At 40.0% G+C, this 16,101-nt stretch overlaps 1 protein-coding gene across 1 annotated transcript in view; it reads left to right on the top strand.

Annotated features, from left to right (window-relative positions):
• Positions 1-5,782: 5,782 nt before the first annotated feature.
• The window catches only part of OC90 (otoconin 90), a gene marked incomplete at both ends in the record, with an annotated part of 51,365 nt that continues 41,046 nt past the window's right edge, over positions 5,783-16,101 (top strand). Inside the window, 3 exons of the mRNA XM_083360342.1 lie at positions 5,783-5,867; positions 8,828-8,887; positions 12,694-12,868. Coding sequence (XP_083216468.1) covers positions 5,783-5,867; positions 8,828-8,887; positions 12,694-12,868 — 320 coding nt within the window. The remainder of the gene's footprint in view (positions 5,868-8,827; positions 8,888-12,693; positions 12,869-16,101) is intronic.

The raw sequence follows: 16,101 nt of genomic DNA, 5'->3' as shown, positions 1-16,101 counted from the left end.
GGCACTAGAAACCTATGAATTCGCAGTTTGTGTATATGCGTTTGAGTACACTACCATGCATCCACAGCTAGGCCTCAACTTAGCGATCAAAAGGGGACAAATGACTCCGATCCCTAGTTGATGACCGTCGTTTGGGCACTCAGCAACATGGCCACAATGTTGGCTGTTTGCGGCATCCTGTGGCCACGTGACTGTGTTTTATGAAGGTTTTGCCAGAAACAGGCACTTCCTTCTGGTTTTCAGCAAAACATGTCATAGCAAACAATGAATTTGCTTAGAAGTCATGGTATTTGCTTAATGACTGCTGAAAAACAACAAGAACCTATTATCAGGTCGATCGTGTGGCCGACCTATTTAACAACCATTAAAACCTTAATGGGCAGATTCCATTAGGGTGATAACCTGAGGACTACCTGGCTAGAACTTGTGGGGTTCCCATCATTCTCTTGCCTGCCTTTCCGGAAAAATCTTCCCGATAGTAAGATCCGATACCACAGTGGAACAATCGACCTATGGAGGTTGTGGGTCCTTCATCTGTGGAGGGAAGAAATTGGATAGTGTCCTATCAAGAATCGTATCACTGGTTTTTCCTCAAAGAGTTAGTCTAAATGATCTTTGTGTTGCCTTCCAAAACTCCTCAGGTCTGTAATTCCATAATTCTATGGAAGACCCTTTCAATGTTTTTTTTTTCCAAGCCCTCCCGAGCTTTTCAGCACTCAAGAGATTTGGGGGTCTGTCCTATCGTCTAAATTTTCACCTGTCCCTCAACCATGAATGAAGCTGTTTATTAAGTTCTCGCTCACTGCCATCATCTGACTTTGCAGGAAAGGGATAACAAAGGAACAATTGTTTCCTTACAACAAGGCCTGTATTAGGGTAGCTTTCCGGAGCCTGGTTTGGGGGGGGGAAGAAAACCCCCGACTGAATATAACCTTAAGCATATAAATGATCTATAATGTACACCCTTGATGCTCTAGGAATTGTGACCTGCTGAAATTTTAATGAAAGGGACGATTGAGAAAGGTTGTGTTTGGGTTGATGAAGAAATTAGTCACATGATCAAGGGGGGGGGCATAGCCAAAGAGGTATAAATCACTAAAGCCTAACCTCCTTAAGGCCAAGTTCCTCCTTTTGTCCTCCTTTGAGAAATACCCTTCAAGGTAAGCAATGTTTCCCATGCTTTAGGGTGGAAGGGTTTCTTAATCGGCAGTGAGTAAGTTATTAGCCAGTTATCTGAGCTGAAACCTGTGAACCTGGAAATCAGTTTCAGGAGAAATGGTAGTCCAACGTAATAGACACCAGCATACTGGCCAGGGCTACCAAAACTCTGCTGCCAAAATCTCCATGACCACTGGATGGCGGCAAAGAGCTAGAGTTTGATCTCTTTGTTGCCACCTTGTGATGGGCTGGACTTGTGCAGATCTGGTAGTATTCTGTAATACCAGAATAAATCCAGTTATCCAAAGAGGGCTTTTTCCCCCACAGATAAACACACATTGAGCATCTGTTTGCAAACTCGGGGTTGAGGTAGGATTCTAAGCATCCACCTGGCACCACCTCATGTTGAGCTGGAAGCATGTAGTCCTCTAGACACTTACAATCTAGTCAGAAATTGAACTTCTAATTAGTGCCTACCAGTATAAAGATACAGTGATAAGATCCGTGCAGTGTGAACAAAATCACCAGAGCTAAAAAGTAGCCTGTAGAATGCTTCCAGTTCATCTATTTAGGTATTGAGTTACAACTCATCTACAAAAGGATGCAGAACTTCCTTGGGGTAGACTTCTAAGAGTGGGGATGAGATCAAGGCTGTAAGAGAAGACAGGTTCAAATTTGGTCCAGTATGGTGGTTCAGAGACTTATTTAGAAAACAAGGGACTTCCCCCCCCCTCTATAGTTGATCATAGGTAAGGCCTGCCCATGTAATCTCAGATCTGTCTTGCAATCTCTACATAGTAGCAGTACCGACCAACCTTAAACAGCCATTCCACATCTTGGTTAGAGGGATGCAAAATCCACTGAGTATCCAAAATGTATAGAAGAAATCTGTGCGACGATACCAGTACAAAAACTTTATGTGGCATGAACTTATGCTGTCTGATTGCGGGCAAGAACCTTTTCAAGTTTGGGTTCTGTTTTGTTTTGTTTTTTACATTTTACTTTGTAAGTTTTAACCTTGTTTTTCGAGTGTTTCAACTTTGCTTTTTAGTCACGTTTTATATTACGATGTGGTTTGCAAAGTTACTTAAGCAAAATTGACGGTGTAGAAATTTGATATATAAGCAACTAAAAAAAAGAAAACCCCACTTTGGGGGCTTAAATGTTTTATATTGCAGACAGAATGTGGCTATTTGAAATATCCATTGCCCCAAATGTCCTGCCTTAAGTGTTGAATTCCATGCAACACTTTTTTGCAACTCTTCTATGCGATTTTGCAACCGCCCAGATATGGGAGCTCTCATCTCCACTCAACTGAGCAATTTTCCCTTCCTTCTAAAAGCTAAATGCTAAATTAGCACAAAGAATTCCACAAATGAATTTTACATGATTCAAAAATATTCCTTCCCTCTCTCTCTCTCTCTCTCTCTCTCTCTTTCTCTCTCTGTCAGTTTGCCTTTCTTGAACTTACTCATCAGTTCACTGAGCGATCTGAAATTCTATCACGAGAAAGGGAGAAACATCTGTTCTCTCTTTCTCTGTACAGCTGTCCTAGTTTCAAAACTCCACCAAGATTCCCTCTTGAATAACTTTCTCCTGTTCTAATTTGGGAAGCTGCCAAATGTTCTAGTTCTCGGCGTGAGCTGGCACCAGCCATAAGTAGCTCAGACATTCAACCCAACCTCAATGTGTTAGACTTCAATTCTCATAACCTGGTAGGACTAGCTTTGCTCCTTTGGGATTATAGGATGTAAAGTCTACAACACATCTGGATGGAATCTGATTGTGGGAAGTGTTTTGGAATAACATCTGTTTTGGTACTCCTAAAGGTGCTTTTCGAAAGGCAACTGGACTTTCTTGTTTTATTTCCCCCTTGAAGACGTTTCACTTCTCATCCAAGAAGCTTCTTCAGTTCTAAGCCAGAACTGAGGAAGCTTCTTGGATGAGAAGTGAAATGTCTTCAAGGAAAAAAAACAACAAGCAGAAAATCCAATTGCCTTCTAGAAAAGCACTTTTGGGACAACTGTGACCTGGATGATTGAGAATCTCCATAGACATCTGCTTTGGTAATTATCATGTGGTTACACACACACACACACACACACACACACACACACACAAAATTCACGGAAGCACAAGTAATTTAATGCTACACCATGGGCGAACCATACTTTATTGTCTTAAAGGACATTTATATAAACATTTTATTTAATTCACCAGGCAAGCTTCCTGAAAAATAATGCTGATAATTCTGTTGATGACTATATTGCTGATTTTACAAAATGGTGGTAAGTGAAAAATCATGTCATGGTCTTGTTTCCTTCCTCTTTATATTATTTTGTATAGGCAGTTTGCTCAAATAACTACTTGGGGTGTATTTATGTGGGCAGAATAGTTGTTATTATTATTAATATTATTGTGTAAAACATAGTAAAATTAGATCCACACAATAAATCCCATTGGTTTAATTTGATAATAAAGTTGATCATTATTGATAATTGGGAGTTAGGTAGCTTATACATTTAAATAATAATTATTATTACATAATAATAATCCTGGCAGATTTCTAGAATAAAATGCTGCAGATACATAGGGACCCATGGCTGAATAAGCTGTTTTTCCCCAGTATGACTATTGTAATATCACCATGATCAGGTTAAGAGTAAAATACATAATAGTTGCTTCATGATAAACATAATGACTTGCTTGTGGTCATTGCTGTCTGCCTTAATTCACAAGTTAAGATAGGAATAATCCTTCAATTTTAACAGGGGTCTTCAGACTCAGCCAGCATGCCTGGCTGAGGAATCCTGGGAGTTGAAGTCCACAAGTCATGAAAAGGCCAAGCTTGAAGACCCCTGAATTATAATAATCAGTATAACTAGTGATAATACTAATCATGTTAACCAGTGCTTTTTTTGTAAAAGAAAAAGGTGCCGGAACTCACACATGTCATACAACCTGCCTTGCCTACTCTACAAGGTTCCATCCAAAAAGGGTGCCGGAACTCCATTCTGAGCGTTCTATGACAAAAAAAGCCCTGATGTTAACTAATAATACTAATATTAGGCCAAAAGGACTGATGTTTTAGCGAATTTCTAAATTAGTAGATATAGAATTATAAACGGAGATCTGATCCTGATGAACACCGGGATAGAGTCAAAACTAAAACAGTTTAATGTACTTAGCTTTTGTTGGCTAAGTACAGTAAACTGTTTTAGTTTTGACTCCATCCCAGTGTTCGAGTATTCTTTTCTAGCATTAACATGCCCGGGATTCGTATTTTTAGTCTAATTTTATATATATATATATATATATATATATATATATATATATATATATATATATGTGTGTGTGTGTGTGTGTGTGTGTGTGTGTGTGTGTGTGTGTGTGTGTGTGTGTGTGTGTGCGTGTGTGTACATGTATATGAATATATTGATGAAAAGTCCACAAAGAGCCTTGGTGGAGCAGTGGGCTAATGCCTCCTTAAGTAACACCAGCTGCCTGCAATTAGTGCAGGTTCGCATCCCACCAGGCTCAAGGTTGACTCAGCCTTCCATCCTTCCGAGGTAGGTAAAATGAGGACCCAGATTGTTGGGGGCAATTAAGCTGACTTTGTAATAATGCCGCTTGGGGTGTGTGTGAAACCCCTAATAAGCAGGCATATACATAGAATGAAGGCTACTGCTAAGCTTGTAAGCCACCCTGAGTCTTCGGAGAAGGGCGGGATATAAATGGAATTAAAATAAATAAAATAAAATAAAATAAAACAAGATGGATCAATGACATCAGCAAGTATTGTGGATCCATCTTGTTTTAGGTCTCTTTTGTGGATGCTTTTCATCACACACACACACACACACACACACATCAACAACAACATCTTTAATAAAAGTTCCTGTATATACAGTTTTATTAAAGGTGTTAAAAATAAAGATAAAAAGGAACTACAAACTAATATAATCTAAGAAAAAGAGATCAAAACGGAAGCTAAAAATGCAAGAGAAGGGAAAAGCATACAAACCTTCTGATCTTTACAGCAGTTGTAAGTAAAATCATAAGTTGCCTCTTCCTCTGTGGTTACAATAGGACTCTCTTCTTTCTCCTGTCTAATCCCCAAAACCGTCGAAACCATAGATTCATTTTTTTCTGCTTCATGCAAAAAGTTTATAAGGGTTTTCAAGTCATTATAAATATAGATTTTGGTCTTTGATCAAAGAAGACAATTTAGCCTTCTCTGAACGTTCCATCATCTTCACCAGCCCTTCCTGCATTGCGGATAATGATGAATCTTCCCATTTGTGTGCACACAATAATCCTGCTGCAGTTATTATGTGTAAAAGCAAAATCTCATAACTTTTTTTTTTAATTCTTTGTCCATCATTCTTGGGAGAAGGGGGTGGGGGTCAATTTAAGTTTATCTTTTGTAAAGTGTGGAATGGTTTAGGAATGCTAACCTATCCTCAAGAGCTAATTTGATTTCCCATTTGAATGTGTGTGCATCTCTCTCTCTCTCTCTCTCTCTCTCTCTCTCTCTCTCTCTCTCTCTCTCTCTCTCTCTCTCTCTCTCTCTCTCTCTCTCTCTCTCTCTCTCTCTGAATGTGTGTGTGTTTGTTTGGATGGAATGGTTGATGCAGGTACTCAAGGATCAGAGACAGGAGCTACAGGTATTCCCCTGGGCCTCCCACATGCCGCAGAAAGAAATCTAAGTAAGATGTTCTTTTTAAGACGATCAATTTTTTTGTTGCAAACAAGGAGTTACAAAGTCCTGGCAACTCAACTCTCCACCTTTTCTCCTAAATTCCTAGCTAATTCCCAAATAACTGGAAAGGGCTAGTTTACAGACAGATGTAGAGAAAACCATGGAGACGATCTGTCAAGACCATTAGCAAAACATGAACTTGGGCAGAGATGTGTCCTCTAAGCTTGCTGTTTGGCTCCCAGGCATTTTATGACCAAACTAGGTAACATCTTCAGTGGAGTTTTTTCCTCGCAGCAACCTTCTGACTGGTTGCTGTGAGGTGCGAAATTCACCTGGTGGGTGGGTGTAGTCAAATCTGTCATTGGCTGGTGGTACAGGTGGCCTGCTTCCTTATTGATTCATTATGGGTCAACCAGTCAGAAGTCACAAGACTTCTTCTGAATCAACCAGCCTTGTGATTCAATCTTCTGAGTCAATCAGTCCTGTGACTCAACCAGTCACAAGACCAACCGATCACCCACGACCTATATAAATGAACGAGACACTTCCCCCCAAAACCCCTGCTGAAGATGTTACCTAGTTTGGTAATGAGATGTTTGGGAGCCCATCAGCAAGTTTGGAGAACATACCTCTGCCTAAATCTACAACCTGAGCTATGAATATTTTCTACAATTTCTAACATAAATTTAGCTTGGAAAAACAGGAACGTGTGAGAAAGTAACTCAAGACAGCATTATCATGACTTGCGTTGGTATAAGACAGGGGTCTTCAAACCTGGCCCTTTTATGACTTATGGACTTCAACTCTCAGAATTCCTCGGCCAGGCATGCCTGGCCGAGGAATTCTCAGAGTTGAAGTCCACAAGTCATAAAAGGGCCAAGTTTGAAGACCCCTGGTATAAGAGGAAGGAAGGAGAAAGGCTGATAGGTTTTCAAGATCCTGTCAATAAAGCAGCCTTCTGGTATTTTTTGTGGACTGCCTCAAAAGGTTGACATCAATCTTTTTATACCAAAGTTTATACCAAAGAGTCATGATTGGACAATTGTTAAGTTTCTTTTTATTGTCTCTCCAGAAAGAATTAACGGTTTGCTAATAGTCTCTGCAGTTCTTCTCCAAGATCATCCCAGTGATGTTCAGGAATAGCTGAACAACGTAGACGAGGTTTTCAGTTGGAAGTTAGGCAGTTTCCACGCTGTCCATCTTTTGGAATCTCCCCATAGATTCATACAACCCTCAACCTACTGCCTTTATATAAAACCTAGCTCTTCCCTTGGGTCTTGAATTTATGTTGGGTTGGGCCTCTTTAAATCATAAAATGGGGTGAGCATGTTTTTTTTGGATTTGCTCCCTCTGAGTGATTGCTGTTTTTAACAATACAATATTGCTGCTATTTTTTTAATTGCAAAGCCATCCAGAGTTGGTCTGGAGTTGGGCAACCTAGACATTTGATTTCAAAAAACAAAACAAAAACTTAAATAAATAACTCTGTCCTCTTGTTGGTTCTTTATTGAGATGTTCTGAATTGGAAATAACAAGAAGGAAATTTCAGAGTCCTTCTATATTCAAATCCTGACCTCTTGCTTCTGAGAGGTTTGAGGCATTCATAGATAATGAAAACATTAAATTATAATCTTCCCTTGAAGGCAGCAAAAGGATTGAATTACTCCCTTCAACAAATCAGAGGCAGGATTCAAAGCAGTCTTAAAGTGCATTAATGTTGGCCTTCACCAAAAAGGAAGAAAAAAGAAAGAAAAAGCAATTAAAAGGACTTCTTAGCAGCAGAAATGTGAGATTGTGTGGAATAGTACCAATTCACATTAGAGGGAGGAGAAGCTGCCATAAGTTTGACTTCTCTCTTTATATTAAATCACTTTTTGCACTTTCCAATTTTGCCAAACCGGCTCACGGAATAAAGGAATTTCCCCATAGTTCTTGCATTTACTATTGCTAATTTGGGTAATAAGACAAAAATATGAGCAACGCCAATAACAAAGCAGTTTCCTGCCCTAAATTACGCTACCAAAATAAAACTAGCAAAAATGTAGACACCAAATATATATTCCTGTAGGTTTTTATGGACACATTGTAAACTCCATTCTGTTCTGCTTCTACAAACATACTCATTTTAAAAAAATAAAAAAATAAACAGCTTGTGTTTGGGACCAAGAGATTAAGAGACAGATGGTGGATCTTGGATTTTGTAAGGGTGAAATTTTCCTCCTGTTGCTATAAGATGTGATATAATTGCCGTGATTTTGTAATCTTCTCCATATATCAGGACAGTGGAGGCCTTGAGCTTGGTTGTTTTCTTGCAGACATTTCATTACCCAACTAGGTAACATCTTCAGGGCAGTGATGACGTTATCTAGTGGATTAATGAAACCTCTGCAGGAAAACAAGATCCCCACAGTTTTACCCCAAGCTATGAATATTCTCTTCATCAGGACACTGTTCCTTAAACTTGGCAACTTTAAGCTGTGTGGACTTCAGCTGCCAGAATTCCCCAGTCAGCAAGATTGCCAGACTGAGAAATATTGCATTGTGAGAATGCAGAATCTGGAAATCTCTGATTTTTCATGTTGGGATAATTGCAAGATAGCTCTCGTCAGACATTATGTGGCTCAGAATTCCTAAAACTAATGGAGATCGGAGCCCATTTCAGTTTTACTTTAGATTCCACCCCATACATTCATTTTTCTTAAGATCTGAAAAGCGTTCATGAGGGGGTTGAAGATTTCCTTCAGTTCAGCTCAACTCTTCTTAGCAGTAGAGAATTGCGGTTCCATTGCCTTCTGCTGGGATGCTTTTTTTTTTTCAAATTCCCAGGCCAGCTTACAATTTGGGGAACTTCACATGGTCTCCCATCCTAATAATAACTAAGACCAACCCTTTTTACCTTCTGAAATCAAGGCTGTATCTTTATATTTTGAAACTATTTATGTTTTAATAGCTTGTGTTTCCCCTCAGATAATATCACCTTCTTCAACGGAGTCTTTGAAAACGTGGAAGGTGTTGCTTTGTTCTTTGGTAAGTGAGCCTTTATTTGCTTGTCGGTTTCCTCTGGATGAAAGACTCTGCTTGCGTATATCTGCGTTTAACAGAATAACAGATTTGGAAGGGATCTTGGAGGCCTTCTAGTCCAACCCCTGCTCAGGCAGGAAACCCTATATCATTTCAAGCAAATGGTTGTCCCATCTCTTCTTAAAAACCTCCATTGTTAGAGCGCTCACAACTTCTGGAGGCAAGTTGTTCCACTGATTAATTGTGCTAACTTTTTCCATGAATGATTAAGAAACATGGATGCATCAGAATGCAGATCAGAAACTCAAGAAGGGCTAACCCACTGCATTTTGTGAATGTGTAGGTGTTACAAAGCACAATTTGTCAGGACTCTTCTGTTCTTTGCTTTGAGTTACAAAAGTAACATTGTTAAAGCACATGGCTGAGATGGCATAGGTTCTCCAGCTTGAGCAGGGGGCTGAACTAGAAGTCCTCCAGGGTCCCTTCCAGCTTCTATTCTATTCTATTCTATTCTATTCTATTCTATTCTATTCTATTCTATTCTATTCTATTCTATTCTATTCTATTCTATTCTATTCTATTCTATTCTATTCTATTCTACTCTACTCTACTCTACTCTACTCTACTCTACTCTATTCTACTCTACTCTATTCTACTCTACTCTACTCTACTCTACTCTACTCTACTCTACTCTACTCTACTCTACTCTACTCTATTCTATTCTATTCTATTCTATTCTATTCTATTCTATTCTATTGGCTAAGCATGATGCACAGAAGACAGATTGGCCCATTCAACTATCTGCACAAAATCCACATCATTTTTCAGCAATATCTCAGAGCTCACCCAAAACACTTAACCAGCTTAAAGGAAGATGCATTTCCTGATGGGAAATATATTACATTAGTGATAAATGTAATTGTTTTTTTATTGCTTTAAACATGGTTTAAGGTCTTGCATGAGAGTATTAATACAGAAACTCGATTACGTTTGTTATGTGAAGCTTCTTAGAAACCAGAAGGAAAAGGAAATCACTTTGAGAAACTTTTGGGTGGTTTTGAAGCTTTGCATTCGAAGAAATGAATAGCACTGTGATCCTAACATTAATGGACGTCTTTGTTGCAGCAACTTTGGTATTCACAGTGTAATTTCAGCCTTTTGAATTTTACTGCAAAGTTCAGATGAAATTTAATATAGATCTTAATCAGATCACAAGTGGCTATCAGTAAGGTAAAATTGTAAGGTAATTGAATGGCAATTTCTAATTTGTTTATTAGAGCCATTACATTTACATCATGTGTGAATTGAATGAAGCTGTTTATAAGAATTTGGAACCATACACAGTACAAAGAACTAAAATGACAAGTCAAATCTACTGTAACTTACATTTTTTATTAAACATTTTGAAAGTTTCTGTCATCACGATGGAAGAAGAAAGGAAGGAAGGAAGGGAGGGAGGGGGGAAGGAAGGAAGGAAGGAAGGAAGGAAGGAAGGAAGGAGAAGAAGCAAGGAGAAGAAGCAAAAAAAGAAGAATGGAAGGAAGGTGGGAAGGAAGGAAAGAAGGAGCCCATCAGGCAAAAGCAGGCTAGAGATAATGAGGGAATCAAAGAAGAAATCCCTTCCTCATTATTTTGACCACTGATTTCGCTACTAAAAGATGCCGCAGGTGAAAGATACAAAAAGTGGAATCTCCTGGAATTTAACCTATCATAAAAGAAAAGGAAATGTGTTATGAACTCAGAATTATAGAGAACACACATGTTTGTGAAACTTAATTACGAGCTAATTACTGTAAATGGAAGCATAGATAGAATACCCTTTAACATCGATAGACACAGGGCTTTTTTCTCATAAAATGCTCAGAACGGAGTTCCGGCACCTTTTTTGGACGGAACCTTGTAGGGTAGGCAAGGCGGGTTGTATGACATGTGTGAGTTCCGGCACCTTTTTCTTTTACAAAAAAAAAGCACTGGATAGACACATGACTCTACTTTAAATAGAAGGGCAGCACACTCTGCCATAGTGGGAAGGCAGTGGCCAAGTGACGTCTGTGCTCGCTTGCATGTAGGAAGTGCAAGTGCCGATGTCTACTCATAATTATAAATGCGGACATAATCACTTGGTTTGATAGCCATGTTGGTGCTGAAAATAGGCAACTCCTAGCCCTCTGCCTTCTCCAATTATGGGTCACCTTCAAATCAGGAGCCCTTTCGGTTAGAGAAGAAGGATCCCAATAGAAATGCAACAGCATCTTTCTAATCCAGAGCTTTGACCAAACCCTTGTTGAAAACAAGAACACTTGGAGTAGTGCTGCCATATCTGGGCTGCAGAAACACCAGATCACCACTTGGGGGCGGTAACAGCACAGCTATCCCCAGGCTCCTACCTTCTGGAGCCCAGCGCACCATTTTTGCTAAAGTACTGTATATGTTGAAAATATCCTGTTCCTCCCAGCACCCTGAATTTCATGATACAATTTCCTAGACTTTTTGCTAAAATAAACCAAGGAGACAAAGGCAAAGGAGGCAGCAGAACCCTGCCTTTGTTTATTTGTTTTATTCTTTCTTTATTTACTAAGAGAATTTATATGGCCACCCAAGACACAGTAAGAAGTCAAGGCAGCTTACAGGAATAGAAGCCCAATACAAAATCCAATCACCTCTGCTTCCTGGTGACAACAATCAAACCAACCACTTAATGGTCTCCATACCACCCTCCGGTCCTCAGGCCCACTGGCAAAACCACATCTTCAAGACCTTTTGAAAGAGTGACAAAGTGGGCCAAATTTATTTCCACAGGGATGATGTTCCACAAGGTGGGAGCCACTGTGGAGAAGGTCCTTCTTCTTGATGCCACCAGTTGGACCTCTTTAAGAGAAGGGACCAGTAACATTCCCTGCCCTCCCCCCCATGGGTCAGGTAGATAGATGCAACTGTGAAAAGATGATCCTTCAAATAACTTGACCCCTAACCATGTAAGGCTTTAAAGGTACCAATCAGAACTTTGAATCGGACCTGGAAGCAAATCAGCAGCCAATGCGGTTTCCTCAAGGGAGGTGACATGTGCAAATATAGACTTGCACAAAATCATGCAGTCTACCACATTCGGAACCCACTGAAGCTTTTGGATACTTTTCAAGGGCAACCCCATGTAAAGTATATTGCAGTAGTCAAGATAGGTGGTGACTAGGGCATGGCTGACTAAGCAGGGGCTTTCCAGCTAGGCATTATGTTGTCCAAAGATATTCACAACAAGGCCTAAGGTTTGCCTAAGTTGCGTTGCCTACATTCACCCTCCAATTCCTCCTTGCTTTGCAAGACTTTGGTTGCTTGGAAATCAAGAGATTTGGTGGAGCAAATTAAAAGAGCCTTGGTGGAGCAGTGGGCTAATGCCTCCTTAAGTAACACCAGCTGCCTGCAATTAGTACAGGTTCACATCCCACCAGGCTCAAGGTTGACTCAGCCTTCCATCCTTCTGAAGTAGGTAAAATGAGGACCCAGATTGTTGGGGGCAATAAGCTGACTATGTAAAAATGCCGCTTGGGCCCCCTCAAAAGCTCTAATAAGCAGGTATATACATAGAATGAAGGCTATTGCTAAGCACATTGTGCTTTAGATTGTAAGCCACCCTGAGTCTTCGGAGAAGGGCGGGATATAAATGGGATTAAAATTTAAAAAAAAAATTAAAAAAGTTGAAAGCGTTGCCCTCCATAGATAGTCCCAAGGTATTTTTGTTTTTAAGTGAAGGGTGAGCCGAACCTCAACTTTGCTTTGATGTCAGATTTATCTTTAGCTTCTTCTCATCTTTCCAGACTGTTTGGGCTCTCACTTCACTTGGCTTCAGGCCATATTCACCAGCTTTCCTCCATTGCTCAACTTTGTGAGCAGAATGAAGTGTGTGACCGGCATTTGCCCCAAAGACTTTGAAGACTATGGCTGTGCCTGCCGATTTGAGATGGAGGGCTTCTCTGTGGATGAAGCAGATGGGTAAGTGTTGGATTTTAGGGATGTAGAATTCTTCTTGGAGAGATGTATCTCCTCATGCTTCGTCTCTGTGGAGATTCTCAATCATCCAGATCATGGTGGTCCTAAGGTGCTTTTTCCAAAAAGTAACTGGATTTTCTTTGAAAATGTTTCACTTCTCATCCAAGAATCTTTTTCAGTTCTAACTAACCAATGAAAGTCAAACCCGATCACATCACGGGCCGTTTCATGACACATCAGGACTTTTTTTGCCTTTGCAGGGCCAGGGTGGGTGTGGCCTACATGGCCACATCCAGCCCATGGGTCACGTGTTTGACATGCCTAAACTAATTGGTGGGGAATGGAAGGATGTATATTCTTTGCACTCATCTGGTTGTTAGAACTCTGAAGGTCTATCATTAACTCTCCAAGAGTTTTTACGGCCCCTTAAGGAGAAACTTCCTAACAGTGAGGACAATTAACCCAGTGGAACAGCTTGCCTTCAGAAATCATGGGCACACCATCACTGGAGATCTTTAAGAAGAAACTAGACAGTCACTTGTCTGAGATGGCATAGGTTCTCCTGCTTGAGCTGGGGGCTGGACTAGAAGACCTCCAAGGTCCCTTCCAGCTCTACTCAATTCTAATCCTGTTCCTTATCTGTACCCTCAGAGTCACCCAAATCAGAGTGCAGCTGGATGTGGGACCTTCTTGGGACTGTTGAAAGGATTGTGTTGTAAACAGGAGATAGGTGGTGTCATATCCCTCCCACTCTGTTAGAGAGAGAGAGAGAGAGAGAGAGAGAGAGAGAGAGAGAGAGAGAGAGAGAGAGAGAGAGAGAGAGAGAGCAGTTCAATTTTAACATAGATGGTCTTTTTTACTCTTCTTTCAAACCAGTGGTCCACTCTGTCCAGAATATGAACTTTGCTGTCTTCAAAAGAGTTTGAAAGAAGAGTTAAGAGGCCATTATGTTAAAATTGAACACCCCTCTCTCAGCTGAGGGGGAGGGATACAACACTGCCCATCTCCTGTTTATAATGTAGCCTCAATGACTTTCTGAGAGCTAACGACCTGGTTTTTCAAAGGACAAAAATAAGAAAGTCCGATTGCATTTTAGAAAAAGCACCTTGAGATATCACCCCACCTCGCTCTCTTGTGGACAGAGGTTCCAGTCTAGAAATTGCTTAGAATCACAAAAGGAGCCTGTGTTCCTATTTAAATGTCTGCTATGACATGGCTGACAGGATCTGAGAGGAACATTACAACCATGCCAAACTTGGCATTGTTTTAGGCCAGGGGTCTTCAAACTTGGCCTTTTTATGACTTGTGGACTTCAACTCTGAGGATTCCTCAGCCAGGTACACTGGCTGAGAAATTCTGGGAGTTGAAGTCCACAAGTCCTAAAAGGGCCAAGATTGAAGACCCCTGTTTTAGGCCCAAATGCTACAAATCCAAGGTTCAAATCTTGAGATGGCCCTAAGGTGGCAGCAGTGAGTTAAACTTTTTGGGTATTTTTCTGCTGCCATGTCCCAAAGGTGCTTTCAAAAAAAGGCAGTTGGACTTCCTTGAGTCTTCTGTTTCTTGAAGACGTTTCACTTCTCATCCAAGAAGCTTCTTCAGTTCTCCTCAGTTCTCAGTTTGTGACCTTCCCAGCTGGCTTCCGACAAACAAAGTCAAGGAAGGGAGCCAGATTTGCTTAACAACCACGTGAGTCACTTAATAATGGCAGTGATTTGCTTAATAACCATGGCAAAAAGGTCGCAAGTCAGGCATGATTCACTTAACTGCCTTGCTTAGCAATGGAATTTCTGATGCCAACTGGGGCTGTAATTATCTGCATCTCTTAAAAATTCATAATGAAGTGAGTTGTTATTGCTCTGTATAAACTGAAAGGGACGCGGTGGCTCAGTGGGTTAGGACGCTGAGCTTGCCGATCAGAAGGTCGGCAGTTTGGCGGGTCGAATCCCGAGTGCCGCGTAGCAGAGTGAGCGCCTGTTACTCGTCCCAGCTTCTGCCAACCTAGCAGTTCGAAAGCACGTAAAAAAAATGCAAGTAGAAAAATAGGGACCACTACGGTGGGAAGGTAACAGTGTTCCGTGCGCCTTTGGCGACTAGTCATGCCAGCCACATGACCACAGAGACGTCCTCGGACAAGCGCTGGCTCTTCAGCTTTGAAACGGAGATGAGCACTGGCCCCTAGAGTCGGAAACAACTAGCACCCATGTGCGGGGGGACCTTTACCTTTACCTTTATTATAAACTGAGCATCTGCTGTGATATTGAAAAATGACTTTTACCTATCCAAAATCTCCCACATCAGTATTGTGGCTTGCTTGACCTCAGGGATATCCATGAGGGAGGGGGTATCCCAAAATGTCAAGATGGTAACCATGCCACCCATCAAAATAAGGGGAATTTTGGTCATTAGATTTAAAATACTTGGAAATTAGTTGAAAATAAGGATCTTATGTTTAATATTTAAAAATTAGACCTAAAAGGGAAAAGAAAATTAATTTTTATGAATATGTTTGATTTATCGATTAACCCAGGTAACATACATAATGGTTTTGATTTATAAAAGGGGATATTGTATTATTTAAGTAGATGATTTAATATGGTGGGAAATAGATAACTTTTAGAATAGAATGTGTATTTTGGATATTATATTTTGTTATGAATTGAGACAAGTGAAATCTTGGTTAGCCACAGCCTGAAAATTATAAATATCAAAGATTAAACTGGAATATTGATGAGAAACTAAAAATTGAGTAAAAATTAATAACAGGATATGGATTGTTTATGAAGATTGAATCTAATTAAGATATGTATAAGCTAAAAATGTATTGATAAATGTGATAATGATGTTTTTATTGAGTTGATATAACTAGAACTGTACTAGCTTGAATATGAGACAGTAAATGTTAAGGGAAAAAGAGGAGAAATATCTGATGTTGTAACCTGAGATTTGTACTAAAGATTTTGGCATAGAACTATTGATTAACTTTTTAAATAATTAAACGTAAAATTGGAAAATTAATAAAATACTATTAAAAAAGGGGGCACAGCTTGGTTAACATGGTCACAGCTGCCATTTTGACTCAATTCTAACAAAGAAAGCTGACATATGATTCATATCTTATGTATTCCAAGGGAGAAGCTAAGTTTGAAAAACAAATGCTAATCCTTGAAGCAATCAATGGTGAGGTTGAAAGCAGAGCAGTCCAACTCTTGAGAAGTCTTTCCACTTTTTAGTTTTCT

Source organism: Vipera ursinii (assembly GCF_947247035.1).
Source record: "Vipera ursinii genome assembly, chromosome: 3".
NCBI lineage: Eukaryota > Metazoa > Chordata > Lepidosauria > Squamata > Viperidae > Vipera > Vipera ursinii.
The sequence above is the reverse complement of the archived record's forward strand: the minus strand, read 5'-3'. Positions and strand labels throughout refer to the sequence as shown.